Source organism: Chlorocebus sabaeus, chromosome 21 (assembly GCF_047675955.1).
Source record: "Chlorocebus sabaeus isolate Y175 chromosome 21, mChlSab1.0.hap1, whole genome shotgun sequence".
Taxonomy (NCBI): Eukaryota; Metazoa; Chordata; class Mammalia; order Primates; family Cercopithecidae; genus Chlorocebus; species Chlorocebus sabaeus.
The window spans coordinates 75,994,258-76,018,027 of record NC_132924.1 but is presented as its reverse complement, the minus strand read 5'-3'; the positions used below and the strand labels follow the sequence as shown (position 1 = coordinate 76,018,027).

Sequence of the window (23,770 nt, the reverse complement as noted above, 5' to 3'; positions counted from 1 at the left end):
TTCACATATCATGAAATATTATTATTCTTTTGCTTTTTTGTCTACCATTTAAAATATATAAACACCATTCTGAGAGTGTAGGCCATACAGAAGAGCTACAGGTTAGCTGGGCAGGTGGACAGCCACCGTCAGTGAGCATTGAGTCTATGGCTGTCATAAGCAAATGCTTTTTGTGCTCTCTACCCTGCAGCCTGGTGGGCTGGCTGTGCTTGCATAGGTGGGGCCTGTGGCTGTCCGAAAGTTCAGGCACTTTGGTCATGTCCATTACGCTTATGAACGATTCTTAAGCTTCCTTAGTACAACATTGGGATATTATTTGCAATTAGCAAGTTGGAAAGAGCTTAGATGATTAATTAGGCTACTCCATACCTGCATGTAAGATCATGCTCAAACCATCTCATTTCAGTTTTTTTTTTTTTTTTTTTTTTTTTTTTTTTTGAGACGGAGTCTTGCTCTGTTGCCCAGGCTTGTATGCAGTGGCATGATCTTGGCTCACTGCAACCTCCTCCTCCCGGGCTCAGACCATTCTCCCACCTCAGCCTTCCAAGTAGCTGGGATTACAGGCATGTGCCATCATCCTCAGCTAATTTTTGTATTTTTAGTAGAGATGGTGTTTCACCATATTGGCCAAGGCTGGTCTTGAACTCCTGACCTCAGGTGATCTGCCCGCCTCAGCCTCCCAAAGTGCCAGTATTACAGGTGTCACCCACCATGTCCAGCCTCAGATTAATTTATTTTGTGAAAATGTGACATCTTGTTCAGTGATTGAACACAAAACATTTTGGATTAGACTTTCCATGTAGAGGATATGGATAATCTGTTTGTTTTTTGAAAACAGAAATCATTATAATTTTTTTTTTAAATGATGAGGCTAGGTCTAGTGGGGTTAGGCAGATATAAGCAGAAAAATTCAATACTATGTGGTGGTTGTCAGCTAATATCAATTTAGCACTTACTACTGCCAGGCACTGTTGTATTTCCCATGTATTAATTTCCTACTTTATGAGGTAGGCAATACTTTTAATTCTATTTTACAAACTGGAGGTTCCAAGAGGTTAAAAAACCTCTCCCAAGTCATGAAACAAGTAAGCACATGAGCTAGTGTATAAAATGTCTAATTCCAAAAGGATGCTTTTAGTCATAATGCTGTGATAAAGGCATGTAGGATGCTATGGGAGGATTCGCGTGAGGTACCTAATCCAGCATGAGAATGCCAGGGAAGTTTATCTGTTAGAAAAATCACTTTAACAAGGAATGTGGAAGTTAGATTGAGGAGCAGAAGGGGAAAAGAAGACCTACCAACAGTGAAGGTAGGAATATAAGAGGTTTTTGTTATAGTCCAGGGGTGAGAGGATAGCAACCTGAACATGGGAAGTAACAGGGAGGCTGGGGATAAGGAAATGGATTAGAGAACATTTAGATAGCAAAATCCATGAAACTGTCGATAGTTCAGATGAGGGATGAGTGTGAAGATGTGGTTAAAGATGATGTCCATGCATCTGACTTCTCTGCCAGGAATATTGGTGGTGTCCCAACTTTCAAGCCCTGTGAACTACCAAGATCTATTCAGTATTTTGGCACTTACTGTTGCCAAAAATTTCTTCTTGTGAATGTGTGATTTATAGGAAATATGTATATTTTGGTCTTTGTCCACAGTCCTGGCACAGAGCTCCTTAAAGGGCTTGTAACTTTCTGATCAATAGGGGTAATAGGTATCTTTTGTTCTAATATTTGGTCTTTGACCATGGTTCCTGATGCAGAACTCCTAATTCCTTGGAGTTTCCTGGGTGTATCTTCTGTTCTAATGAGGTGACTCTTGGTGAGTTCTTGGTTGGGGGCTAGTCATGAGAAAGGCCAGGCCATGATTAGAATCTTGGAACTTTCTGCTCCATTCCCCATCCTTTGGGAAGGTGAGAGGGGCTGGAGATTGAGCTAATAATTGATGGTATCTACATGACGAAGCCCCCATAAAAATCCCTGAACTACAGGGTTTAGAGTACTTCCAGGTTGGTGAACACATCCGTATGCCAAGAGAGGGGTGCACCCCAACTCTGTGGGGACACAAGTTCCTGCGCTCACGACCTCTGTACCTAGCCCTGTGTACCTTTTCGTCTGGCAGTTCATTGGTATCCTTTATTATATAATAAACTGGTAAACATGTTTCCCTGAATTCTTTGAGTTGTCCTAGCAAATTATCAAGCCCAAGGAGGTAGTTATGGGAACCCTAATATATAGGTGGTTCATTAGAAGTCCAAATGACAACCTGGGACTTGCGATTGGCATCTGAAATCTACTGGGATTGAGCTCTGAACACGTGGGGTCTGTGCTAACTCCAGTTAATGTCAGAATTGAATTAAATTACAGAACATCCAGTTGGTGTCACAGAATTGGTCAGTGTGTGGAAAAACCCACACATCTGGTATCAGAAGTGAAGTGTTCTGGAAGTATTGAGAGTGGTGTGACTACAGAGAAAAAAACATTTTTTTCCCCATTGTGTATGGCATGATTTTGTCTGTGTTTCCTCTAAGCTCTCTTCACCCATCCACTCTTAGGACAGAGTCTTTTAGGCATTATTCTCCCTCCCACTCCATCTCTAGGTTTGTGGCAGCTGCAGGCAGGCTAAGGGAGCTCTGTTTGAATTTGTTTTTACTCTACTTATAAGTAATTTGAAGGTTGTATTGTTCTCTTAATTCCAGTAATGAAGAATATATAGGTACTGTTGCAGTTTTATTTCTTTTCTCTTTATATTTTCTGGTTTGGAGGGGAGGTGAAGATTCAGACTCAGATAATCATCATTGTTCTCCAAACCCAAACATTGCTCCCTCTTATCTTTTATTAACTATAAAAGATAATTAATAAATGACTCTGAAAGAAAAAGTATCTCTAACAGAGACAGTTCATCTGCTTTTTAAAGCCCTGAAACCAGAATGCAGTGTGTAGTATTTATAATTACGCAAAAGAAGGAAGTCTGTGGTAGTGGTTCAGCCTCATCTGCTCTCTTGTCTTTTCTGCCTGGTTTCTGGCTGATATTCTTCACGAGCTGGTTTAGTAATACCTTACAGATGGCACCATCGATGAATTTTAAGGGTGTCACCTAGGTCAGTGCCCTGTTGTGTGATGATCACTTAGGTATCTGACTTTGGCTTGTGGGGTATAAACAGTAGTAGAGATACTAGAACCTCCACTTCTCTCATTGTCCTCTTCAGGCCCCATCGTTTTTGAGACCTCAATCTTGTTCTAGCTGCTTCACACTGGATTTTTAAATTTTTATTATTATTATTTTTTTATTAAGACGGAGTCTCGCTCTGTCGCCCAGGCTGGAGTGCAGTGGCACAATCTTGGCTCACTGCCACGTCTGCTGCCTGGGTTCAAGCAATTCTCCTGTCTCAACCTCTGGAGTAGCTGTGATTACAGGTGCCCACCACCATGTCTGGCTAATTTTCTGTATTTTAAGTAGCGATAGGGTTTCACCATGTTGGCCAGGCTGGTCTCAAACCCCTGACCTCAAGTGATCCACCCGCCTTGGCCTCCTGAAGTGCTAGGATTACAGACATGAGCCACCATACCCAGCCTTTCTTTAAAAGTAGTTGTAGGTTTTCTGGTGTTTTTTTGTTTTTGTTTTTGAGATGGAGTTTCGCTGTTTTTGCCCAGTCTGGAATGGCATGATCTTGGCTCACTGCAACCTCTGCCTCCTGGGTTCAAGTGATTCTCCTGCTTCAGCTTCCCAAGTAACTGGGATTACAGGCATGCGCCACCACGCCTGGGGAATTTTGTATTTTTAGGAGAGACGGGGTTTCACCATGTTGGTCAGGCTGGTCTTGAACTCCTGACCTCAGGTGATCCACCTGCCTCAGCCTCCCAAAGTGCTGGGTTTACAGGCCTGAGCCACCATGACTGGCCTACCACTTGAAGTAACATGCTCCTTCTCTCCCTTAATCCTCATAAACTTTTATGATATATTCTCTTAGATTATAAACTTTTGATTTTTAAAATTTGCCCTTTGGTAACAGTTATCTTGATTTACAAATAGAAAAGGAGGTAGAGGAGGAGGGATTTGGAATAAGGGACTGGGAAGGGTGGCAACCATGTGGCGCAATCATAAGCTACTTCATAGTTGGGAGAACAATAGAGCAAGAGTCATTGCTGTTCATTTGACTTTTGGTCTGACCCAGGAATGTTCAGTAAGTTGAGGGGCTCCAGGCATAGTCCAAGTGGAAACTGAGGGTTCAGAGTTCTGAGTCTTGTACTCTGGACTATCTGTGCTACGGAACTGAAACCCCTAGAATTTGTATGGAACATCTGTCTACATGGATACTCAGGTCAGAAAGGCCCAGGAGTACCTACCTCATTCAGCAACAGTCCAGTCAAAATCTTCCTCCCCCACAATGGCCTATGACCAGCGTGTTCTGGACATTCCTCTCTAGAGTGTAAGAAGGGTTGAGTTCATGTGCCCTAACAGCAAGAACTGGATTACTCTCCAGTGACTCTCTTCTGATCTCAAATACTTACTTTGAATCACTAAGCTTTGTAACTAGTTATAAATGTTGTTTGCGCAAGATTCTCATCAATCATTCTCATCAGTTAATAGACTCCACCCCCTGGTGCTCAACCAAAGTTGATTATGGTAGCCTTTGACACATACTGACTTGTAATGCCAAAGATGGATTAGATGTATTGGCTCCATGTAGCAACAATTTTTTTAAAAAGAACTCAACATTGATTTCTATTTGTTTTCCAAGATTAAGTCATTCAGTAATTATCAAAGCATGAGATTTCAATAACTCCACCTCTTCTCTAGGGTTACAAGTTGTGTTTATGGTTTGCAACAGAAGCAACGGAGTTTATCTGTGACTTCCAGTTGATTTCCATTGACTTTCCAAAATGACTTTAATTATTGGCCTTTGTTGCAGCAGAAGCTCTGAAATCTCTTGTATGGGGAGGTGGAACGTCCAGATATTTGGATCTTTTATCTCTTACCATATTGCTTGGCAAAGTCTCTCTTCTCATCCAATACTCCAAGTTATGATTAGGAAATAATTGACTAAACTGTCTATGATGGAGATTCCAGAGGGCCTCTGGTTTAGAAGTGTTTTACAGGTTATTGGGAGAGGAAACTAAGGAATTCCTCTGGTAGAATGAAGGGTAGTGGGGATATCTGGTAGCTTGTGGAGAAAGCAACCCCCCATAAAACCTGGAATAATTAAGAGTTTTACTGTGGAAATCTGTGCTGCGTGGCTATCCATGCCAAGGATAGTTTCCTAAACTTTATAATAGAACAACATACCCCTGGAGACCCAAGACACCTGGAATCAACTGGAAGTCACAGATAAACTCTTGCCAAGATACCCAGGCATTATTTCTTCAAAGCCCATGAGCAAAAGAAATAAACAGTATTCTCTGTGGCTCCTGACACTAGTGTGTTTCTAATTGTGGAGGCAGTTCAAAAGAATTAGAAATTTGCTAGACTTCAAAGGATGTGGGATTTGACAGTTTGTCAGTTTCCCATTGTCTGTAAGGTTCCAAGGGATACTGGAGTCATGGGTACCATGTTTTCTTGGCTGAAAAACAGCTGAAGCTGAGAACACCCCACACCAGTCCTGGCTTCTTGCCCACTCCCATTGGGGAAGAACCACTCTCAGACAACTGAAGCACTGCTGAACTTGCTAAATGAATGTGCACATCTGTTCTTTTCATGTTGAGGATCCACAGAACAGAACTAAAAGAAAATGTGTTAAAAGGAGGATAATCAATAGGAGCCCTCTCCCACTCTTTAAGCTGTCCCTGGAACATTAGTTTATCCTATGTAAGATGAAACTTGCCAAAAGTTAAAAAAAAACTGTCAGATTGTCTGAAGGCAAACATAAAAACACAGGGAAAATAAACATCAGAATGTTTGCTTCTTTTGTTTCTTAAACCTCTGTTTAGGTTTTTGATATGTTTTTGATCCCTCTTCTATGTGACACACCTAGGCTTTGCTCATTGTGCCTCGCCTGACATAAACAAATGCCTGTGGCATTTTTCACAGGAGCTATGATTTCTCCTTGTTATAATTTGTAATAACCTTCCCTATCAGTTCCAGTTAAATTTTATTTATTATATTTCCTCATCCTAAAGCCCTCATCACATACATCAGAGATAGGATCGTTCCAGGATCTCTCTGGTTCACAGACAAAACCCAGGGTCCATGTCTTCCAAGAGCTTTTAGAATACACATTTTCTTTTCATCTTCTAATAGGCCTGTGAGATAGGTAGACAGTTATTTTCATTCTCCTCTTATATATGAAGAAATTTGAGGTTAAATGACTTGTTCATGTATCTATGTGAATAGATACAATTTCAGATTCCAGGCTCTGTTTTTTTTCCATTAGACTGGTAACCTCCCTTGATTAGATCACCTCTTATTCTATTATGTCCACAAATGGGAGGTGAAAGCAGTACTGATAATAGTTCATGAACTCATTATTTCTTAGAGATCCTTAAATGGAGGAGGTCATAGGATGGTGTGACTGTCCTTACAGTAAACATTTTGAGTTGTCATTTTCTTGGGAAAGACTAAGAACAAAAAGTGAGGTGGCTGGCTGTGCAAATAGACACCCTTCACCTCTTTCAGGCTGATTATTTTAGTTTAAGGAATTCCCCCACCTTTCTGGTCCCACAGAGGACCCTGGACTGGTGCCAGGTAATTGGGCCACTAGCCACCCCTTTTTAAAATAAACTTAAATAAATGGAAAAAGTGTGGGTTATGCCACAGGCAACAAGAAAAATATCTGATTGCCTTTTGGGTAGTCCAACCCTGGTTCATTTTTATTTTGGAGAGAAAATGTAAAACCTGAAGCTGTTCTAAAATTTTTCTCAACAAATTCTAGTTACCAAATACAATTCAAAGATATTTTGTTTTGGTCTTTTCTTGGTCATCTTTCCTTTTGGTTTTCCCAATATACATTCTCTTTCACTGCTTACCCTTTCTGTTCTTTAATTTCTTCCAATTTGCCTTCTTTTTATGCATCTGTTACATTTTATATGTGAAAAATGATTCCCTTATTTTTACAAAATGCTCAGGATCTGTGCAGCCAGTAAGCCATCAAGATTTACTGGCAACCAAAGGTGTGCTGTTGAGTAGGCGTCTCCAGAGAAAGTACGTACTCCAGCAAATGAACAACACAATTTTTTTGGTGTGATGAGAAAATATTAAAAGTCCTAGAAATGTTAGATTTATTTTTTATGTCATACATTTTATTTTATATGTTTAAATATATGATATATATTTGAATAGTTATATGCCTAAATAATTTACAAAGTACATTAATATACATTTACTGAAAGTGTATGCTCAAAATATTTTTACTAGGCCAGGCACAGTGGCTCACATGGGTAATCCCAGCACTTTGGGAGGTCGAGGTGGGCAGATCTCTGAGGTCAGGAATTCAAGACCAGCCTGCCAACATGGTGAAACCCCATCTCTACTTAAACATACAAAAATTAGCTGGGCGTGGTGGCAGACACCTGTAATCCAAGCTGGAGGCTGAGGCACGAGAATCTCTTGAACCCAGGAGGTGGAGGTTGCAATGAGCCGAGATCATGCCACTGCACTCCAGCCTGGGTGACAGAGTGACACTCTGTCTCAAAAAAAAAAAAAAAAAAAAAAAAAAAAAAAATTTTTTTTTTACTATAGTGTTCATGGTTTTAAAAATTTGGCAATCAGCCACAGAGAAGCAATGCATACAAACAATAATACTAGCTACTATCTACTGACTGCTAACTATGTGCAAGGTACTGTTCAACTGCTTTATTCATATTAACCCATTTAATCTCCCCAACAACTCAATGAAGTAGGTGCTACTCCTCATATTAAGTGACTTCTATGTTATTCCCACGCCACAGATGAGAATATTGAGGGGTAAGAGAGGTTGAGTAACTTATCCGTAGACACAAAACATCTCATGGTAGGATTTGAACTCAAGCCAGTGGGCCCCCAGACTGTGCTCTTAACCAACCCTGTATGCTGCCTCTGGAAGTTACTGAGCCAAGTGAGAAGAAGGACAGGGCTTAGTATTCTGAGGGTCATCTATAGAAGCTCATTCTCCTCACTCCTGTGCTGAGAAGCATTCTTCATTCATTTTGGATACTCTCTCATCTTGAACTAATTCTGCAGACCAGGTGTTGGCAAAGATAAATTAGACATGGATTCTACCCTCAAGAAGCTACAGTCAATGCAGAAGATAAGACACTTATATGAATAACTTTAATACAAGTAGAAAGTGAGAAAGTTGCCTGGGCGTGGTGGCTCATGCTTGTAATCCCAACATTTTGGGAAGCCAAGGAAGAAGGATCACTTGAGGCCAGGAGTTTGAGATCAACCTAGGCAACATAGCAAGACCCTGGCTCTATAAAAATTAAAAAATTAGCCAGGCATGGTAGCATGCACATATGTGGAAGACTGAGGTGGAAGGATCATTCAAGCCCAGGAATTCGAGGCTACAGTGAGCTATGATCATGCCACTATGCTCCAGCCTGGGAAACAGAGCAGGACCCTGTCAAAAAAGAAAGAAAAGCTTATAAGAATTTGAGAGCACATTTCTTCCACAGGGAAGAATTGGGGAAGACTGTAGAATAAACTACATTTGAGCTGGTATGAAGCCAAAGTTTATCCCTCAAATCACCATCTAATTTTGTAACAACTTTCATCATGAAAGTGTCTTTGGAAATATTTGTTTTGGTCCTTGGCCTTGTCCCCCTTTCCCTTTCAGAGTCCTCTCCATGTTTTAAAACAGTGAGCTCCTCTGAGGCTGGGCCTTCACTAAGCCTTACTCAGCCTGGTTTCCCTGGCAGGGAGGGTGGGAATGCAAGAGTGGCATCTCCAGGAGGGGCAGCTTCAGGCTCTGCAGAGTTTAGTTGTGGTGCCAGGCCATGACCAGTCCCACTTGCTCTGATGCCCAGTGGGAACAAGGCCATTGTTGGTGGAGTGTAGTTCTGCATCTCATGGGATATGCGATGTAGATATTTTGGGCCTCAAATACGAGGCCCAAGAAACTGAAGTTTTTGTATTTAGTTGATCTCTTAAAATTGTGGAAGTTGCATTTTAGCCTTTGGGGCAGCCAAAAATGTCTTCATTATAGAAAATGGTTCTTGCCAGCACATTTTTTCCCCAGAATTACCAACAAACAAGGAAAAACTCCCCAACTTTGCAGTAGAATTAATTGGGACCTAATGAGGCGAATAGTCAAGAGATGGTGTTACGGGTCTGCAGCACAAAGTGAGCTTTTCTAAGGCTAGAAGCTGCCACCTGTCAAAGTGGTTTAAATCAGGATTTTGGCAGAAGCACATTATTGTGACAGTCAATCAATGTGAGTGAAATTCAGTCTCCTCTACATCCCCTATTTAGGAATGTAGTCATTAAGCCCCTACACTGTGACTCAGCTCAGAAGACACAAGAAGGAATGATCTAACTCGCTAAGAGATATGGAAGTTTTCTTCCAGATTGTTAACCAACAGCAAAATTGGCTGACACACGGGAGAGGAGCCAAACTTTATAATGTTAGCATTTTATCTCTGTCTTTACTGTAAAAGATTTTGACTTGGAAGAAACTTAGTGTTGTATTTTCCAAGAAAAGAAAATCGGCAGCATGGATAGAAGTATGATTCTGCAGCACTGGAGCCAGAAGTGTATACTGTAATCTTATCTGTAGGGGGAAATGGAATTTCATGAGTGATTATGTTGAAACATGCTTGCAGATTTAAGTACTTAATATGACTTATACGTGTTTAAAGGAAAACACAGATTATAAGAGGGGAAAAGTTCTGACTTTAGTTCGCCAATCTGCCACTGATTTAGCATAAAGACCAATTTTTGTGCCTCAGGTTTTCCATGGATGAGAATGGTACCATGAATGTATCATAGACTTTGTAATCATTTTTAAATTATTTTAAAATTTAAAATCTCTGAGAACATTTGGCTTTAAAGAATATTAGAGCTTTTAAAAAGGCATAAGGCAGAATTGATTTGAGCAGTCCAAGACATTGGCAGATGCTACTGAAGAGGATTTGCAGACACAAAGAGCCTTGAATCTCCCTTTAAAGCTTGTTTCGTCTTTCAATAAATTATTCTTATAGTTTAAATATTCTTTCTTGCTTTAATTTTTCTCTGGTTCCTTTAACTCTGTCCATTCTCTCTAACAATGTTAATGTCTCTAACAAGGGAAAACAATGTCACTTTACTCCTTGCAACATAAAAATTCTTGTATTATTCCCTGCACTTTGGGAGGCCGAGGCGGGCGGATCACGAGGTCAGGAGATCGAGACCATCCTGGCTAACACGGTGAAACCCCGTCTCTACTAAAATACAAAAAAATTAGCCGGGCACGGTGGCGGGCGCCTGTAGTCCCAGCTACTCGGGAGGCTGAGGCAGGAGAATGGCACGAACCCGGGAGCGGAGCTTGCAGTGAGCCGAGATGGTGCCACTGCACTCCAGCCTGGGCGACAGAGTGAAGACTCCGCCTCAAAAAAAAAAAAAAAAAAAAAAAAAAAAATTCTTGTATTATTAAAAGAGACTTCTTAATTTTCTTGAATACATAAAGGATCAATGAACCAACTAGTATTTATTGAGCACTTACTGTGTTCTAATATGATGTTTGGGAAAGGGCTATGAAAGCAGATTTCCAGGCAGTACAAGAGACTTACTGCATTTTTATTGAATCTCCAAACTGAGATTCAAGGCCACTGATTGCAATAATTCAAAGGCAGATTCCTTTCTGTACCTCCTTGGGTGTGCCCCACTATGTTGATTATCTGCAGCGACAGGTCCCAAGCTATCTCCTGACAAGCTGCCCCTTCATTATCACATAGTTGCCAGACAAGACAGATTTTCATGCCATACAGGAATTAGTCAAATACCCTAAGTGCTGAATCAGTTGAAAAAGACAAGTTCTGCATGAGATCAAAGAATGAATCACTGTTGGCTGTTGTGGTCAGGAAAAGATGATGACTTAGGGTTAAATAACCAATATCTTTCAGTTTTTCTCAAAGTACGATACATGTGTGCATCTTTATTATTATTGGTGTCGTGTGCAAATCCTGATAGTAGTTAACATTTATCTTATTCTTTTTAATGGCTTTAAAATTTATAACTGACAAATAAAAATCGTATATATTTATGAAGTACAACATGCTGTACACACACACACACACACACACACTGTGGAATGGTTAAATTAGGCTAATTAACATTCATCACCTTACAGACTTATGATACTTTTTATGGTGAGAACATTCAAAATCCATTAGCAAATTTCAAGTATACAATACATTATTATTAACTATAGTCATCATATACAATAGATCTCTTGAACTTTCTCCTCCTAACTGAAAAAAAAATTGAATGTTTCACAAATCTGTGTCATCCTTGTTCAGGGGCCAGGCTAATCTCTGTATTTTTCCAATTTTAGTATCTGTGCTGCTGAAGTAAGCACTAGTTAACTTTTATGGGGTCTTTACTATGTGCCAAGCACTAGCCAATGTGCATACTGCCTCTCAACTATAACACAGTATATAAAATCTTAGAGATAGCTAGAGAATCTATTTTGTGCTAAGAGCCACATCAGGTATATATATATTATTTCATATAATCTACACAACCACTCTTTGATATGGGTATTATTATCACCATTTTGCCCAAGGAGACACTGGGGCTCTGAGAGGTTCAGTAACCCACAGTAGCAGAGCCAGGCTTCTCACCCCACTCTGTGTGATGCCACAGTCCTAGTTTTAACTGTTAGGCTACACTGCCTCTCCTGGAAATCTTCCCTATTCTGTTAACTTGCTAAAGAAAATAGCTGGCTAACTAGTTCCTTCCAAACTTCCTTAGGGCTAAAACGAGAAAATTGGCATAAGCAGTGGGAGAGAGGCCCACTGCTGGTTTTACCTGTAAACTGTCATTCTGATGCCCATGCACTGACCCTTCTCTTATTCCTGAGAGGAAAATCACATGTAGTCCAATGGACATCTATTTTTACATATAAATAAGAATTGTCTTTAGTAACCCACTAGGGTTACTAAAATCTAGTACTTACAACTAAAATTAATGGTAAACTATCATTTATTGAGGTCTCTAACTTTGTATTCTAAGAGGAGCTGCTTCATAATGAGGCAGAATCCTTAAGAGTGAGCACATGTAGTTATTATAATCTCACATTTTGGGGGAGGAAATTTCCTCCCTTTCTTTCTTTTTCCTCCTTCTCTCTCTTTCTTTCTTTCTCTCTCTCTCTCTTTCTATCGTGGTTTCCAATTTCCACTCCTATTGCTTTTTAAATATATTCTTGCAATGACAGTTAGGTTTACTTTTGTGGATTGTTTTGTTCTTGTATAACTGCTGAGTTGTGAACTTTTAAGTGTTATTTCCTGATGGATTCTTATCACTGAGCTATTTTTTAACTGAAAAGTAGGAATGAAAATTAAGAAGTATTGATATAAAGGAATGATTTCCAGGCCTTTTTCTAGCCCTAGATGTTTCAGGTGAACATTTCAGCATTTCGAAACAATGCCAGAGTATAGATATTATTTTCCCTAAGTTAAAAAAGAGGAGCTCGGCACGGTGGCTCATGCCTGTAATCCCAGCACTTTGGGAGGCGAGGACGGTGGATCACTTGAGGTCAGGAGTTCAAGACCAGCCTGGGCAACCTAGAGAAACCCCATCTCTATTTAAAAAAAAAAAAAAAAAAATTAGCCGGGTGTGGTGGTGCACGCCTGTAATCCCAACAGGCACAAGAGGCACAAGATTCACTTGAACCTGGCAGGCGGAGGTTGCAGTGAGCCAAGATCACACCATTTCACTCCAGCCTGGGCAACAGAGCAAGACTCTCAAAAAAAAAAAAAAAAAAAAAGGAAACTGAGGCTCAGAAAGGTAATAGCTTGCTAAGATTTCAGAGGTAATAAGTGGTAGAAATGAAAGTAAAACTCGGATCTGTCTGATTCCAAAGAATTTGTTCTTTCCATTACATTCCACTGTCAATCTTGGAGTGTCTGCCATCTAATCTTACCCTCAGATTTCTTTTCTTCCACTCGTTTGGCTGAATGTAATTAATAATTACTGACCATGTGAGTCAAATTTCATTAGACCTAACTTCAAGAAAACCAAATTTTGTTAGCAAGTATTTGAATATCACTAAGCTGTTAAGCTGCTTTGTGAATATCTTTTGCTATAAAGAGATGTTGGATGTAACATGGGTTTTTTAAAAATTATTTTTTGGGGGCATCAGGATCTAACATCTGTATTTCAGGGACTGAAATGTACATTTAATAAGCTGCTATTAGTAGGATAGCTCTAGATGACTAAAGAAAAGAAAAAATTGACCTTGGAATTTCTTGCAGGCATTCTGCAAAAGCTCACTGATCTTGGAACATTTGGATGTCTCTTATTGCTCCCAGCTGTCAGATATGATTATCAAAGCACTGGCCATTTACTGCATTAACCTCACGTCTCTCAGTGTTGCTGGCTGTCCAAAGGTATGTGCAGGAGTCAGGGCTCAAACATGTTCAATTTAAGCACTGCCATGGGACAAGGCAGGACAGCAGTCAGGGCTGGACTCAGAATGTGTTTTCTTTGCCATGGTTGAGGTATTCATTGGATTTTTTTTTTTCTGTCCTCAGATTGGAAATAGCTTATGATTCCATTGGTGTCAAAGTTAGAATTTTCCAAAAGTTAAAAATATAATTCTCATACAAATATAAACATGTGTCAAAGATTTCTTTAATTCACTAATGAGAGGACCAACAAAATGACAAAGCCAGTACGTAGAGCATTTGAATGAACTTAGTATTTATAGGAACTGATGAAAGAATGTTGGATTAAGAGTGTTAGGTTAGATCTAAAAATGTCTTACAAGTTATTAAATATATAACCTTGGGGTTACAGTTTCTACGAGATACAAATAATTTGCATCTTTCCTGGACAAAAATATAACAATTAACATATAACTTCATTGAGCTGGGGCCTTAGTGAACAGTAAATAGTATGTCAAACAAAGGCATGATTTCCTACAGAATTCTCCAGGTAGGCCTGTTAAACAGTGTTCCAGGTTGACACTCCAAGGACATACCATCATCTTTTGTGTTATTTTCAAGCGTTTTATAATTTTTCTGAACCTCTGTATATAAATGAAGTACTCATTATGAAAAATTTGATCTACATATAAAAGCTTAAAGAAGAAAGTAAATATCCATTGTCCTATCATCACCTGGACATAACCATTGCTGGTATTTTATTCTTCTAGATTTTTTTTCTCTGCACAAAGAGATTAGAAATAGTTACAGAAAGTTTGTGTTTTGCCTTGTTTTTTAAAATAATAGAATCATACTTTCCAAAATACATTGTAACCTACTTTTTAATATGCTATGGACATATCTCCATGTAAAGAACTAGAGATCTCGGGTTCTGGATTAATAATAGTAGACTGCATATATACATATAATTTTGTTCCTCTTGAAACCCTACCAAAACTAGACATGAAGAGTGAGGGCCCACATGGATAAGAAAAACAGGAGAGGAGACAAGAGCAACAAAAATTTGGAAGCTTGAAAATAGATGGACTAATTTAGCAGACCAGAAACTGCTTTGAATCCTAAGCCAACAGTAGAGAAAGCTGGAAAAAAAAATCTGATTTACACCACAATCTTCAAGCTTGGGAGCACCGTGTACCTTTGGAACTGGCTTAAGAGTGGTGATGAAAATAATGATGACTGAGTTAGAGATTCTTAAGAAGTAGATAGATCTCTATATTCCAGCCTCTGCTCCATAAATCTGGGCAACTGTCTCTCCCCACCCCAAACAGAAGCTTGGAGATTTATTTCCTAAATTCTGTTTCTTCATCCCTGACACTATGGATATTTTGGACAAGATAATGCTTTGTAGTGGGGTGTGTGTGTGTATCCTGTGCACTGTACATGTTTAATAGCATGCCTGCCCTCTACTCACTATATGTCAGTAGCACGTAAGATCCCATCCCTCCAGACCTTACCAAATGTTCTCTGGTGGAGGCGAGGGCCAAAATTGTTCTTTAATTGCCCACTACTCTAGAGATAGTAAAACAGAGGGTTGCTAGGCTAACTAAGTGACTGAATGCTGAGTGCAGAGATATTCAAGCACTTTTTCCAACTGAGCATCAAGAACTTGGTGGCCAGATCTTTTTCTCCAGGTGGGAGATTGGTAGCCTCTTCTCTGGGAACCCTGACTAGCCCAAGATGAAAGACCTAAAATAACTGACGGCTGGGTGGGGGGTTCCCAACAAATAACCCACCTAGATCATCCTTCATTGAAGCTTACAATAGAGATGCATGTACTCAGACCTTCCTATTAGTTTTTAGTCCTCCACTCTTAATCATGAACAAATGGATTACCAGACATAAGAGGAAGGTCTCTAAAGTGGAAGATACTGATCAACACAAATTAACAGGAAAAACTTGAAGTTAGCAAAATATGAAGAAGGAAGAAAACTAAGAAATCTTTTTGAAAATCCTCAGAAATTACAAGGTTATTAACAATCTTGTTCTATTCTATTGTCCACACCGAAGGTTTTTGTTTACTAGAGCATCCACATCAACTCTCAAGATGCCCTATGCTTTATTTAATCTAGAAGTTCAGCTTCTATGTTGTTTGGTTTGTATGGTTAGCTAATTGTACTGCAATAAAAAGGAGGCGGCGGCAGGGAAAAAGATGTGGTAAACCATGACAAAACTAAGCCAAAAAGTTCACAGCAAAAATTATTTTTGTTTAATAATATACTTGTTTAGAACTATGGGAACCAGATGGCTTTCTGGTCAGCATTATCTGGTTCTATTAGTGAGCTGGGTCAAGGGACCCAGAACACTAGCAGCACTGACCAACTGACTCTCTGCAGCTTAAACAGTGATAGTTCACCAGGATTCTTGCGTTCATAGCACACAGACATATGGGGAACACATGGTTTAGTGAGAAATGAGAACTGCTCTGGCTGTAAAGCAGGCACAGATGGAGACTGGGTTTCTTAGTGGCTCTAAAGCAGAAAGTAGGAGAATGAGAAAAGAAGAGGCTCCAGTGCAAACAGAAAACAGGGCAGAGGATTTTGTTTGTTTGCTTGCTTTGGTTTTTTGTTTTTTGTTATGAAGGTTGAGGGAATTCCTTCTGTAAACTGTGCATGGATATTGTCTTGCAGCCCAGAAGCTAAGGGGGATATTAAACAAATATGCATGAAATGCATCACTCTATATCAAAAGTTTAGAGGGAGAAAGAGGAAGAAGGTAGAGTCGATTATTTTAGAACTCGGATATAAAGGAGTAGAAAGGTTTAGCTTTACCATCTGAATTAATTCTGGTCACACTGTGAGTCAGATGAGCATCCTGATTCAGATGTGGGGACCATCATCTGGACCAATCTGAATACTCCTCAACTCACCCTGAATTCATAAGGCTGTGGTCCAGCCTAACATATTCCACTTATATTGATTTTGATGAGCCGTAAAACATGTTGGTATCTGGTTCATCATTCTGTGCCAGGTTTCCCAAAAGTCCACAGGTGAATTTTGAATGGTCATCTTATCCATCCCCAGAAAGGCCAACTTTTCCTTGCAACTACCTCACCTTCAAGGTCAGTCAGTAGTACTGTGACCTCATCCTACTGGACACTAAAATGTCAAGGAAAACAAAGATAGCTGCAAATCAGAGGAAAAGCTGGTTGTTCTGGGGCCAGTTCAAAGCACTCAGCAGTGCACTAGGCCCTGTGATTAACACTGTCACTTTTGACCCTCATGACTGATGTGAAGTAGGAGTTAGTAATGGTTAGAAAGAAAAGGGGGTGGGAAATGAGAAAAATTAAAGCGAAGCCCTGAACAATGACAAAATGTCTCTGCAATACACCTCTGAGAGGGATAAGGTAAGTGAAAACAGGCCAGTGCTTTAGAACTGCATTTCTGTCCTAAAAGCGTAGGTGACGTGAAGCAGGTCCACTGTGCACTGGTTACCAACTTGTCTGAGTCTGGTGAGACAGGGTTCCTGGAGAGCCTGTTTCCCAAGGCTCAGGAAAGCTGCTCAAGATGGATGAAATCTCAACTGTAAATGTTCCACTTGCACCACAGCTGAAGGACTCTGGAAGGTGGACGACCACCTTGAGTTTTATAACCTGGGGTTCACTTGACCCACTGGGCTGAAGCACAAAGATGTCCTGTTTCTCGGGGGAATTGGAACAGAGCCTGGCTGTTCCAGTCAGTACCCCCTATCCTCAGTCTCAGGATGTTACATCCCAGCACATTCTATAGTTATTCTTGAGAATGACGATCTACAAAAGGGAGAGAAGGGGTGTGCCCAAGGTTACTTGAACTGTCCTGTAGGTGAAATACATCTGAGAAGGTGATTGAGCCAGGTCACAAAGCCCGGCTGCTCTCCCTTAAGGCCCCGGGCTCAGTTAAAGCTACACAAACTTGTGAGCTGGGAGAAATCCCCAGGGCATGCACAGAATTTCTCTTATTACTAATATGGTAAAACATTTTACCCAAAAAAGTTTATTATTTGGAGAAATGTCTCCAGACCACTGAAACACTGGGAGATGAGAGTAAATACTATTTTTTGTCTGTTTTAAATTACCCTCATTTTACAGATGGGGAAATTAGGAGTGGAAAGGTATAGAGTATTGAGCAAATAGGATTTAGTGAGGTAACTTTATCCCAGTTCCACAGACTTGTAATGTAAAGGGAGAGGAGTAAGAGATTTGCTACTTCTGGGATTCCCCATGACAACCCTACCCTTTTCAACCTTTATTTTCTTAGTGCAGCTGGCTAACATGTTTGGAAATTCTTTCAGCTTCGAGGTTTTAAAATGACCATAAGGAAAATCAATTAGAGGTTTCAAAATGGTCATAAGTTAAAGAAATGATCAATGGGTCATATTTTACTATATATTACAAAGGGTGAGATTTCTGGCACATGGTATTGGCTGATCTATTGCTATGTAACCAGTCACTCTCAAACTCGGTGGCTTAAGACAACTACATTTTATTTTCTCACAATCTTATGGGCCAGCAATTTGGGCTGGTTTCGGCTGCATGGTTCTTCTGATAGTGGTTGGCCCCAGGGTTGCCCAAGCAGCAGCAGTCATCTCTTGACTCCCCTTAGAGCTGGTTGGCCTAGGGGACCCAGCTGGGATAGCTTCCTCCTGCTTCATGTGGTCTCATCCTCCAACAAGCTAGCTGAGCTGCTTCAAGGGCAGTAATACACTCCAAGAGGCTAAGGGCTAAAGGTAGAAGCTGCAAGGCATCTTGAGGCCTGGCTCAGAAGAATATGACTTCTGCTCCGTTCCTTTGGTCAAAGCAAGTCACAAGGTTAGCTTAGATTCAAGAGGTGAGGAAACAGACTCTACTTCTTCCTGAGAGTAGCTGCAAAGCATTTGTGGCCATTTTTAATCTACCACAGCTACATTCTCACAAACAAATGAAAATAATACAATAGAGCTCTTAGGAAATAGCCAAATATAGCATAATATAACATAATATGCAAGAAGATAATTTCCTAAGAGCCTCTCCCTCTCTTGGAAATATATCTTATATATTATATGTTAGATATATTTATTATATATTAGATATACTTATTAGATATATATTTTATATATATATATATATGAGACAGGGTCTCACTCTGTCTCCCAGGCTGTAGTGTAATGGTGCAATCACAGCTCACTGCAGCCTTAACCTCCCAGGCTCAAGTGATCCTCCCACCTCAGCCTCCTGAGTAGCTGGACTACAGGCATGCCCAGCTAATTTTTGTATTTTTTGTAGATATGGGGTTTCACCATGTTGCCCAGGCTGATTTCAAACTCCTGGGCTCAAGTGATCCTCCTGCCTCAGCCTCTCAAAGTGCTGGGATTACAGGCATGAGCCACCATGCCCAGCTTATATTAAAAATATTTTTATTATATTTAAAAGCCCTCCCACAGTTCAGGGGCTTAACAAAAAGCTAGAGCAAAAACTTGGACTCTCTTTTTTGGCCTGACCTTTAAAACACATTATTTCTTACTGCATTAGATTTTCATTAGTTAATATCTCATGAAACCAACTGTCATTAACCTAAAAGTTCATTTTGTGGACTGTTCAGCCCCTTTCTTGCCGTCCATCTTCAAGGCAGTTTTTTCTTGGGATGATCACCGGAAGTGCTAGTAAAATTACCTGACTTCCAACACAATCAGAACAGGACTTGGAGGGGAGGGGGCAAAGGGGAGGAGAAACAAAAGTATAATTCAGCAAACTGAAAGCCAACAGTCAAGCTCTCTTTTGTATAAAGAAGTTCTACTAAAAAAGAACAAAAACAAAAAAAAACCTATCCCATATATTAATGGCAAAGGAGATGAATAATCAAAATTATAGCTACCATTTATTGAGTGCTTACTTTATGCTAGTCACTGGTCACATACATGTTCTCCTTTAGTTCTTTGGCAATCTTGGGTAACCATTCTACAAATGGGGAAACTGAGGCTCAGAGAATTTAAGCAACTTATACCTATGGTCACAATTAAAGAGTGCCAGAGCCGGGGGATTCAATCAGAGTAAATCAGAGAAAATACTACTAGTAAACAATGTGGAAAAAGATCCAACATAAGAAAGAAATCCCAAGTTAAAACATTATTATTTGAAGTATCATTTATTACCTACCAAATTACACATTTTTTAATGGTAATGCCCAGTGGTTGGCAGGGGGTCAGTGAAACTGGTCCTTATATTGTAGATAGCATTATAGATGGGTATAATCCTTTTGTGAAGCAATATGAAAATACGTAAACAAGAGCCACAAAAGTGGTCATACCCTGTCTTTGCCCACTTTCTGTTGTGTATAACAGAATACCTGAAACTGGGTAATTTATAAGAACAAAATTTATTTAGTAATATTACATTTCTGGAGGCAAGGTCAAGGTGGAGCATTTGGTGGAGAACCTTCTTGCTGGCAAGGACTCTCTGCAGAGTTCCAAGGCAATGCAGGGCATCACATGGCAAGGGAGCTGAGCATGTTAACAGGCTAGTTCAGATCTTTCTTCTTCTTATAAAGCCACCAGTCCCACTCCCATGATAACACATTAATCCATTGATGAGAGCAGAGCCTTCATGATCCGATCACCTCTTAAGGGCCCTACCTCTCAATACTGCCACATCTTGGATTAAGTTTCAACATGAGTTTTGGAGGGAACAAACATTCAACCTATAGCATACAAATCCACTTTCTGAAATCTATCCTAAGGTAAACAGTCCAAAACTTGGAAAAGACTATATTTATGAACAGTCATCAAAATGTTATTTAAATAGTAAAAACTTAAGAACAATGGAAATGACCAGAAATATGTGAATGATAAACTAAACTACATCTACTAAATAAAACATTTTATAATAATTAAAGATTGTGAATATGAAGACTGTGCAGTAGTATGAGAATGCACTAGGAAAAACAAAAAAGCAAGAGGAAAGCAAGGTTTGGTGGTGTGCAGCTATGTTTCCAGCCCCTTGGCAGGCTACGACAAGAAGACAGCTTGAGCCCAAGTGTTCCAGGCCAGCCTGGGAAACATGGTGAAACCCAACTTGGGAAAAAAAAAAAAAAAAAAAAGGGCCAGGCACGGTGGCTCATGCCTGTAATCCCAGCACTTTAGGAGGCCAAGGTGGGCGGATCACTTGAGGTCATCAGTTTGAGACCAGCCTGACCAACATTACTAAACACACAAAAATTAGTTGGGCGTGGTGGTGGGCGCCTGTAATCTCAGCTACACAGGAGGCTGAGGTGGGAGAATTGCTTGAACCTGGGAGGCGGAGGTTGCAGTGAGCCAAACTCGTGCCACTGTACTTCAGCTTGGGCAATACAGGAGAAAAAAAAAAAAGGGAAGATGCAAAATAAATGTAATTACTATATTTACAAATCTGTTAATGGGGATAGGAATGGGGAACTAGCAAGAAATATTCCAGAACACTAAAAGTAGTTATGTTAAGGTGATAAATTTGTAATTGTTTTCCTTTGCTATTATTGCTATTTTTTGGCAATGTGCTTATATTATTTCTAAAATATAAAATAATTTCATTTAAAAATAAACCAAAACATTTTTTCAAGGAATCAAAAGTAGTTGTTTTGGAAGTAACACAATCTGCCCAATGAGGCTGAGACCAGGCCCTTATATCTGGGAGTTAAAAATGTAGCAAAATTATTTCCATCTCCAGTTTCCAGCCCTTAATCCATAAATCCCAACGACATCATGTCAGTCATTGAACAACTTGAGCTACTGATCTGCAGGAACTGTCAGGCTCTTTTTCAGCTCTCCTAGTATCAAATCAAACCTGCTACTCTGAACTCCACCTCCCCTGGACTTTTCCATCACTTTGTTGTCCTTCCTGTTTTCTACAATTCTGAGGGCTTTTTTTTTTTTTTTCTTTTATCAATGACATCAGATCCTAAGAGATCAACCTATTATGGCAGGAATGTCTGAGACATTTTTGTGGAGTCAGTTGTAATGTTTAACCTTGGTCCTGAGCGTGTTCTGGAAACAAAGCATGTTTAGACAATGACAGCATCTCTTTTTCCAAAGTTAAAAAGTATATATTTCAAACTGAAGTGTTTTTCTGGATAATTCTTTTTTTTTTTTTTTTTTGATAATTCTTTTAACTTTATGTTAAAACAAGAGCCAAGCCTCATGGCCTATGTTTTTTAGAATATTCAAACATTTAAAATAAGAAATTGAATGCAGTTGGAAAAAAATTCCTTTGGAGAGAGTAATCTAGTTGATTCTGCAGCAAGGCTCAGTTTAGCTATAAATTTGAAAGCTAGTCCTGGAGTGAGTGAAATAATCTAAGTAGTATAGTTGAATTACCTCTGTAGGACATCTGGGCAAAACTGTGAGATGTTGGAACCCTTGGCAGGATATTTCAGAGTGGGATTTGTGTAGTATCTGTGGCTTCTGCTTCTCATTCTCCCCTTGCTTCCAAACATCTGTCTCGCCTACTTGTCCCTTTCCAGAACTAGGTTACTCCATCTTTTTTACATCTAAACCATCAGTGATGTCCAGGTCCCTTCTCATAGTAATATGAGCCTGTCTGCAGATTAACTTCGGAGGATATATATTTTGTAGTTTTGTAACATGTAATGTTGTTAAACATATATTTTCACATTGATGATGCCTTAGAGAGGATTTTAAACTTAAAGCCAAATCCCATCTCTATAGTATTTCATAAGTTGCTCATATTGGTGTAACAGGTTTACTAAAAAATTTTGATGAAGTTTCTCATCCAAACCAGAGGACTCTTAAATGAAAATAACAGCAAGATCACAACTTTGTGTGTGTGGGGGGGGGGGGGGGGGGAGGGGCGCGTGGGGCACAGGATCCCGCTCTGTCACTGAGGCTGTGTCACCCAGTGCAGTGGCATGATCTCGACTCACTGCATCACTGACCTCCCAGGCTCAAACAATCCTCCCACCTCAGCCTCCCAAGTAGCTGGGACTACAGGCACGTGCCACCATGCCCAGCTAATTTTTGTATTTTGTATTGCGAGTTTCACCACGTGGCCCAGGCTGGTCTCGAACTGGGCTCTAGTAATCTGCCTGCCTCAGCCTACCAAAGTGCTGGGATTATAGGCATGAGCCACCGTGCCTTGCTAAGATCATAATTTCTATTGGTGCTACTTGAGGCAGATATTTTACTGTTCTGACCTTATTTAGAAACAGCTAAACAACTCACTTGAATTGTAGGCCCATTATGTGACAAGCTGGGGGAAAGAGAATTTGCAAGTGTCTGATTTTGTTACTCTATTTGTTATGAATTGAATGTTTGTCCTTCAAAAATTCTTATGTTGAAACCCTAACTCCCACTGTGACAGTAATAGAAAGTGGGGCCTTTGGAAGTAAACAGGTTTAGAAGAGATCATAAGGGTAGAGCTCTCATGATGGGATTATGGCCATATAAGAAGAGAAAGACTAGAGCTCTCTCTCTCTCTCTCTGCCATGTTAGAAGATAGCAAGAATGGAGGCATCTGCAAATAAGGAGGGACTTCCCAAGACACCAATTGCAGGTAGCTCTATCTTTATCTTGATCTTGGACTTCCCAGCCTCTAGAGCTGTGAGAAATAAATTTTTGATGTTTAAGCTACACAGTCTGTGGTAGTTTATAATAGTCGCCCAAAGTGACTAAGGCACCGTTCTTCCCTGAGATAGTGTTTGAATAGCCAGTACTTACTTTGACTCTGTGTTCAGATTACTGACTCAGCGATGGAGATGTTATCGGCAAAATGCCATTACCTGCACATTTTGGATATCTCTGGTTGTGTCCTGCTTACTGACCAAATCCTTGAGGACCTTCAGATAGGCTGCAAACAACTCCGGATCCTTAAGATGCAATACTGCACAAATATTTCCAAGTAAGTATGTACCTGACTATGACAAACTTTGAGAACTACTTTCTGAGAAAACATAGTATATGGCTATAAGGTTCATAATACATAGCAGCTTTCAGTGTTAGGAAGTTTCATTTCATTTTATTTTTTGCCTAATTGAAGCTAACATTGTGAGCTGTTCTAAAATGGCCTTTGTGGTTTCCTATCCCTTTTCCAGTAGGCCTTTTACTTTAAGCATCTTCCCTTCCTTGACTAAGCAGGTGTCCAAAGCTTTAACTCTAGCTCTTTCTCTGCTCATTTCTCAAAATACAGTCCATTCAGTTAATCTCCCCTAGAGGATTACGAGAATCATCTGATTAAACAAGCTCACAAGTTTTTGCCTCTTGACTGAGGGCAAAAATGTGC

The 23,770-nt window shown here is 39.9% G+C and overlaps 2 protein-coding genes and 1 non-coding gene across 20 annotated transcripts in view; 1 reads left to right on the top strand and 2 right to left on the bottom strand.

Annotated features, from left to right (window-relative positions):
- The window catches only part of FAM185A (family with sequence similarity 185 member A), a 99,510-nt gene that overhangs the window by 402 nt on the left and 75,338 nt on the right, over positions 1 to 23,770 (bottom strand). The window contains exon 9 of one of the 2 annotated variants that reach the window (XM_073009212.1): positions 7,672 to 8,531. The exons of the other annotated variant lie outside the window; for it this stretch is intronic. Within the exon in view, the coding sequence (XP_072865313.1) occupies positions 8,394 to 8,531 (138 nt within the window). The 3' untranslated portion in view covers positions 7,672 to 8,393. Of the gene's footprint in view, positions 1 to 7,671; positions 8,532 to 23,770 lie in introns of those variants that run through there. 2 annotated transcript variants of the gene reach the window in all.
- Positions 1 to 23,770, top strand: part of FBXL13 (F-box and leucine rich repeat protein 13) — a 286,030-nt gene that overhangs the window by 237,342 nt on the left and 24,918 nt on the right. For 15 of the 17 annotated variants that reach the window (XR_012090383.1, XM_007982429.3, XM_007982452.3 and 12 more), the window contains 2 exons: positions 13,363 to 13,497; positions 23,226 to 23,389. Coding sequence is in view for 16 of the 17 variants with exons in the window: in XM_007982429.3 (XP_007980620.2) it covers positions 13,363 to 13,497; positions 23,226 to 23,389 (299 nt within the window). In the remaining variant the exon portion in view is untranslated. The remainder of the gene's footprint in view (positions 1 to 13,362; positions 13,498 to 23,225; positions 23,390 to 23,770) is intronic. The other 2 variants (XM_007982454.3, XM_038004338.2) reach the window with 1 other exon arrangement.
- On the bottom strand, positions 11,364 to 11,465 carry LOC119626376 (U6 spliceosomal RNA). The gene has a single exon (XR_005242544.1). It is a non-coding gene; the product is annotated as a U6 spliceosomal RNA (small nuclear RNA).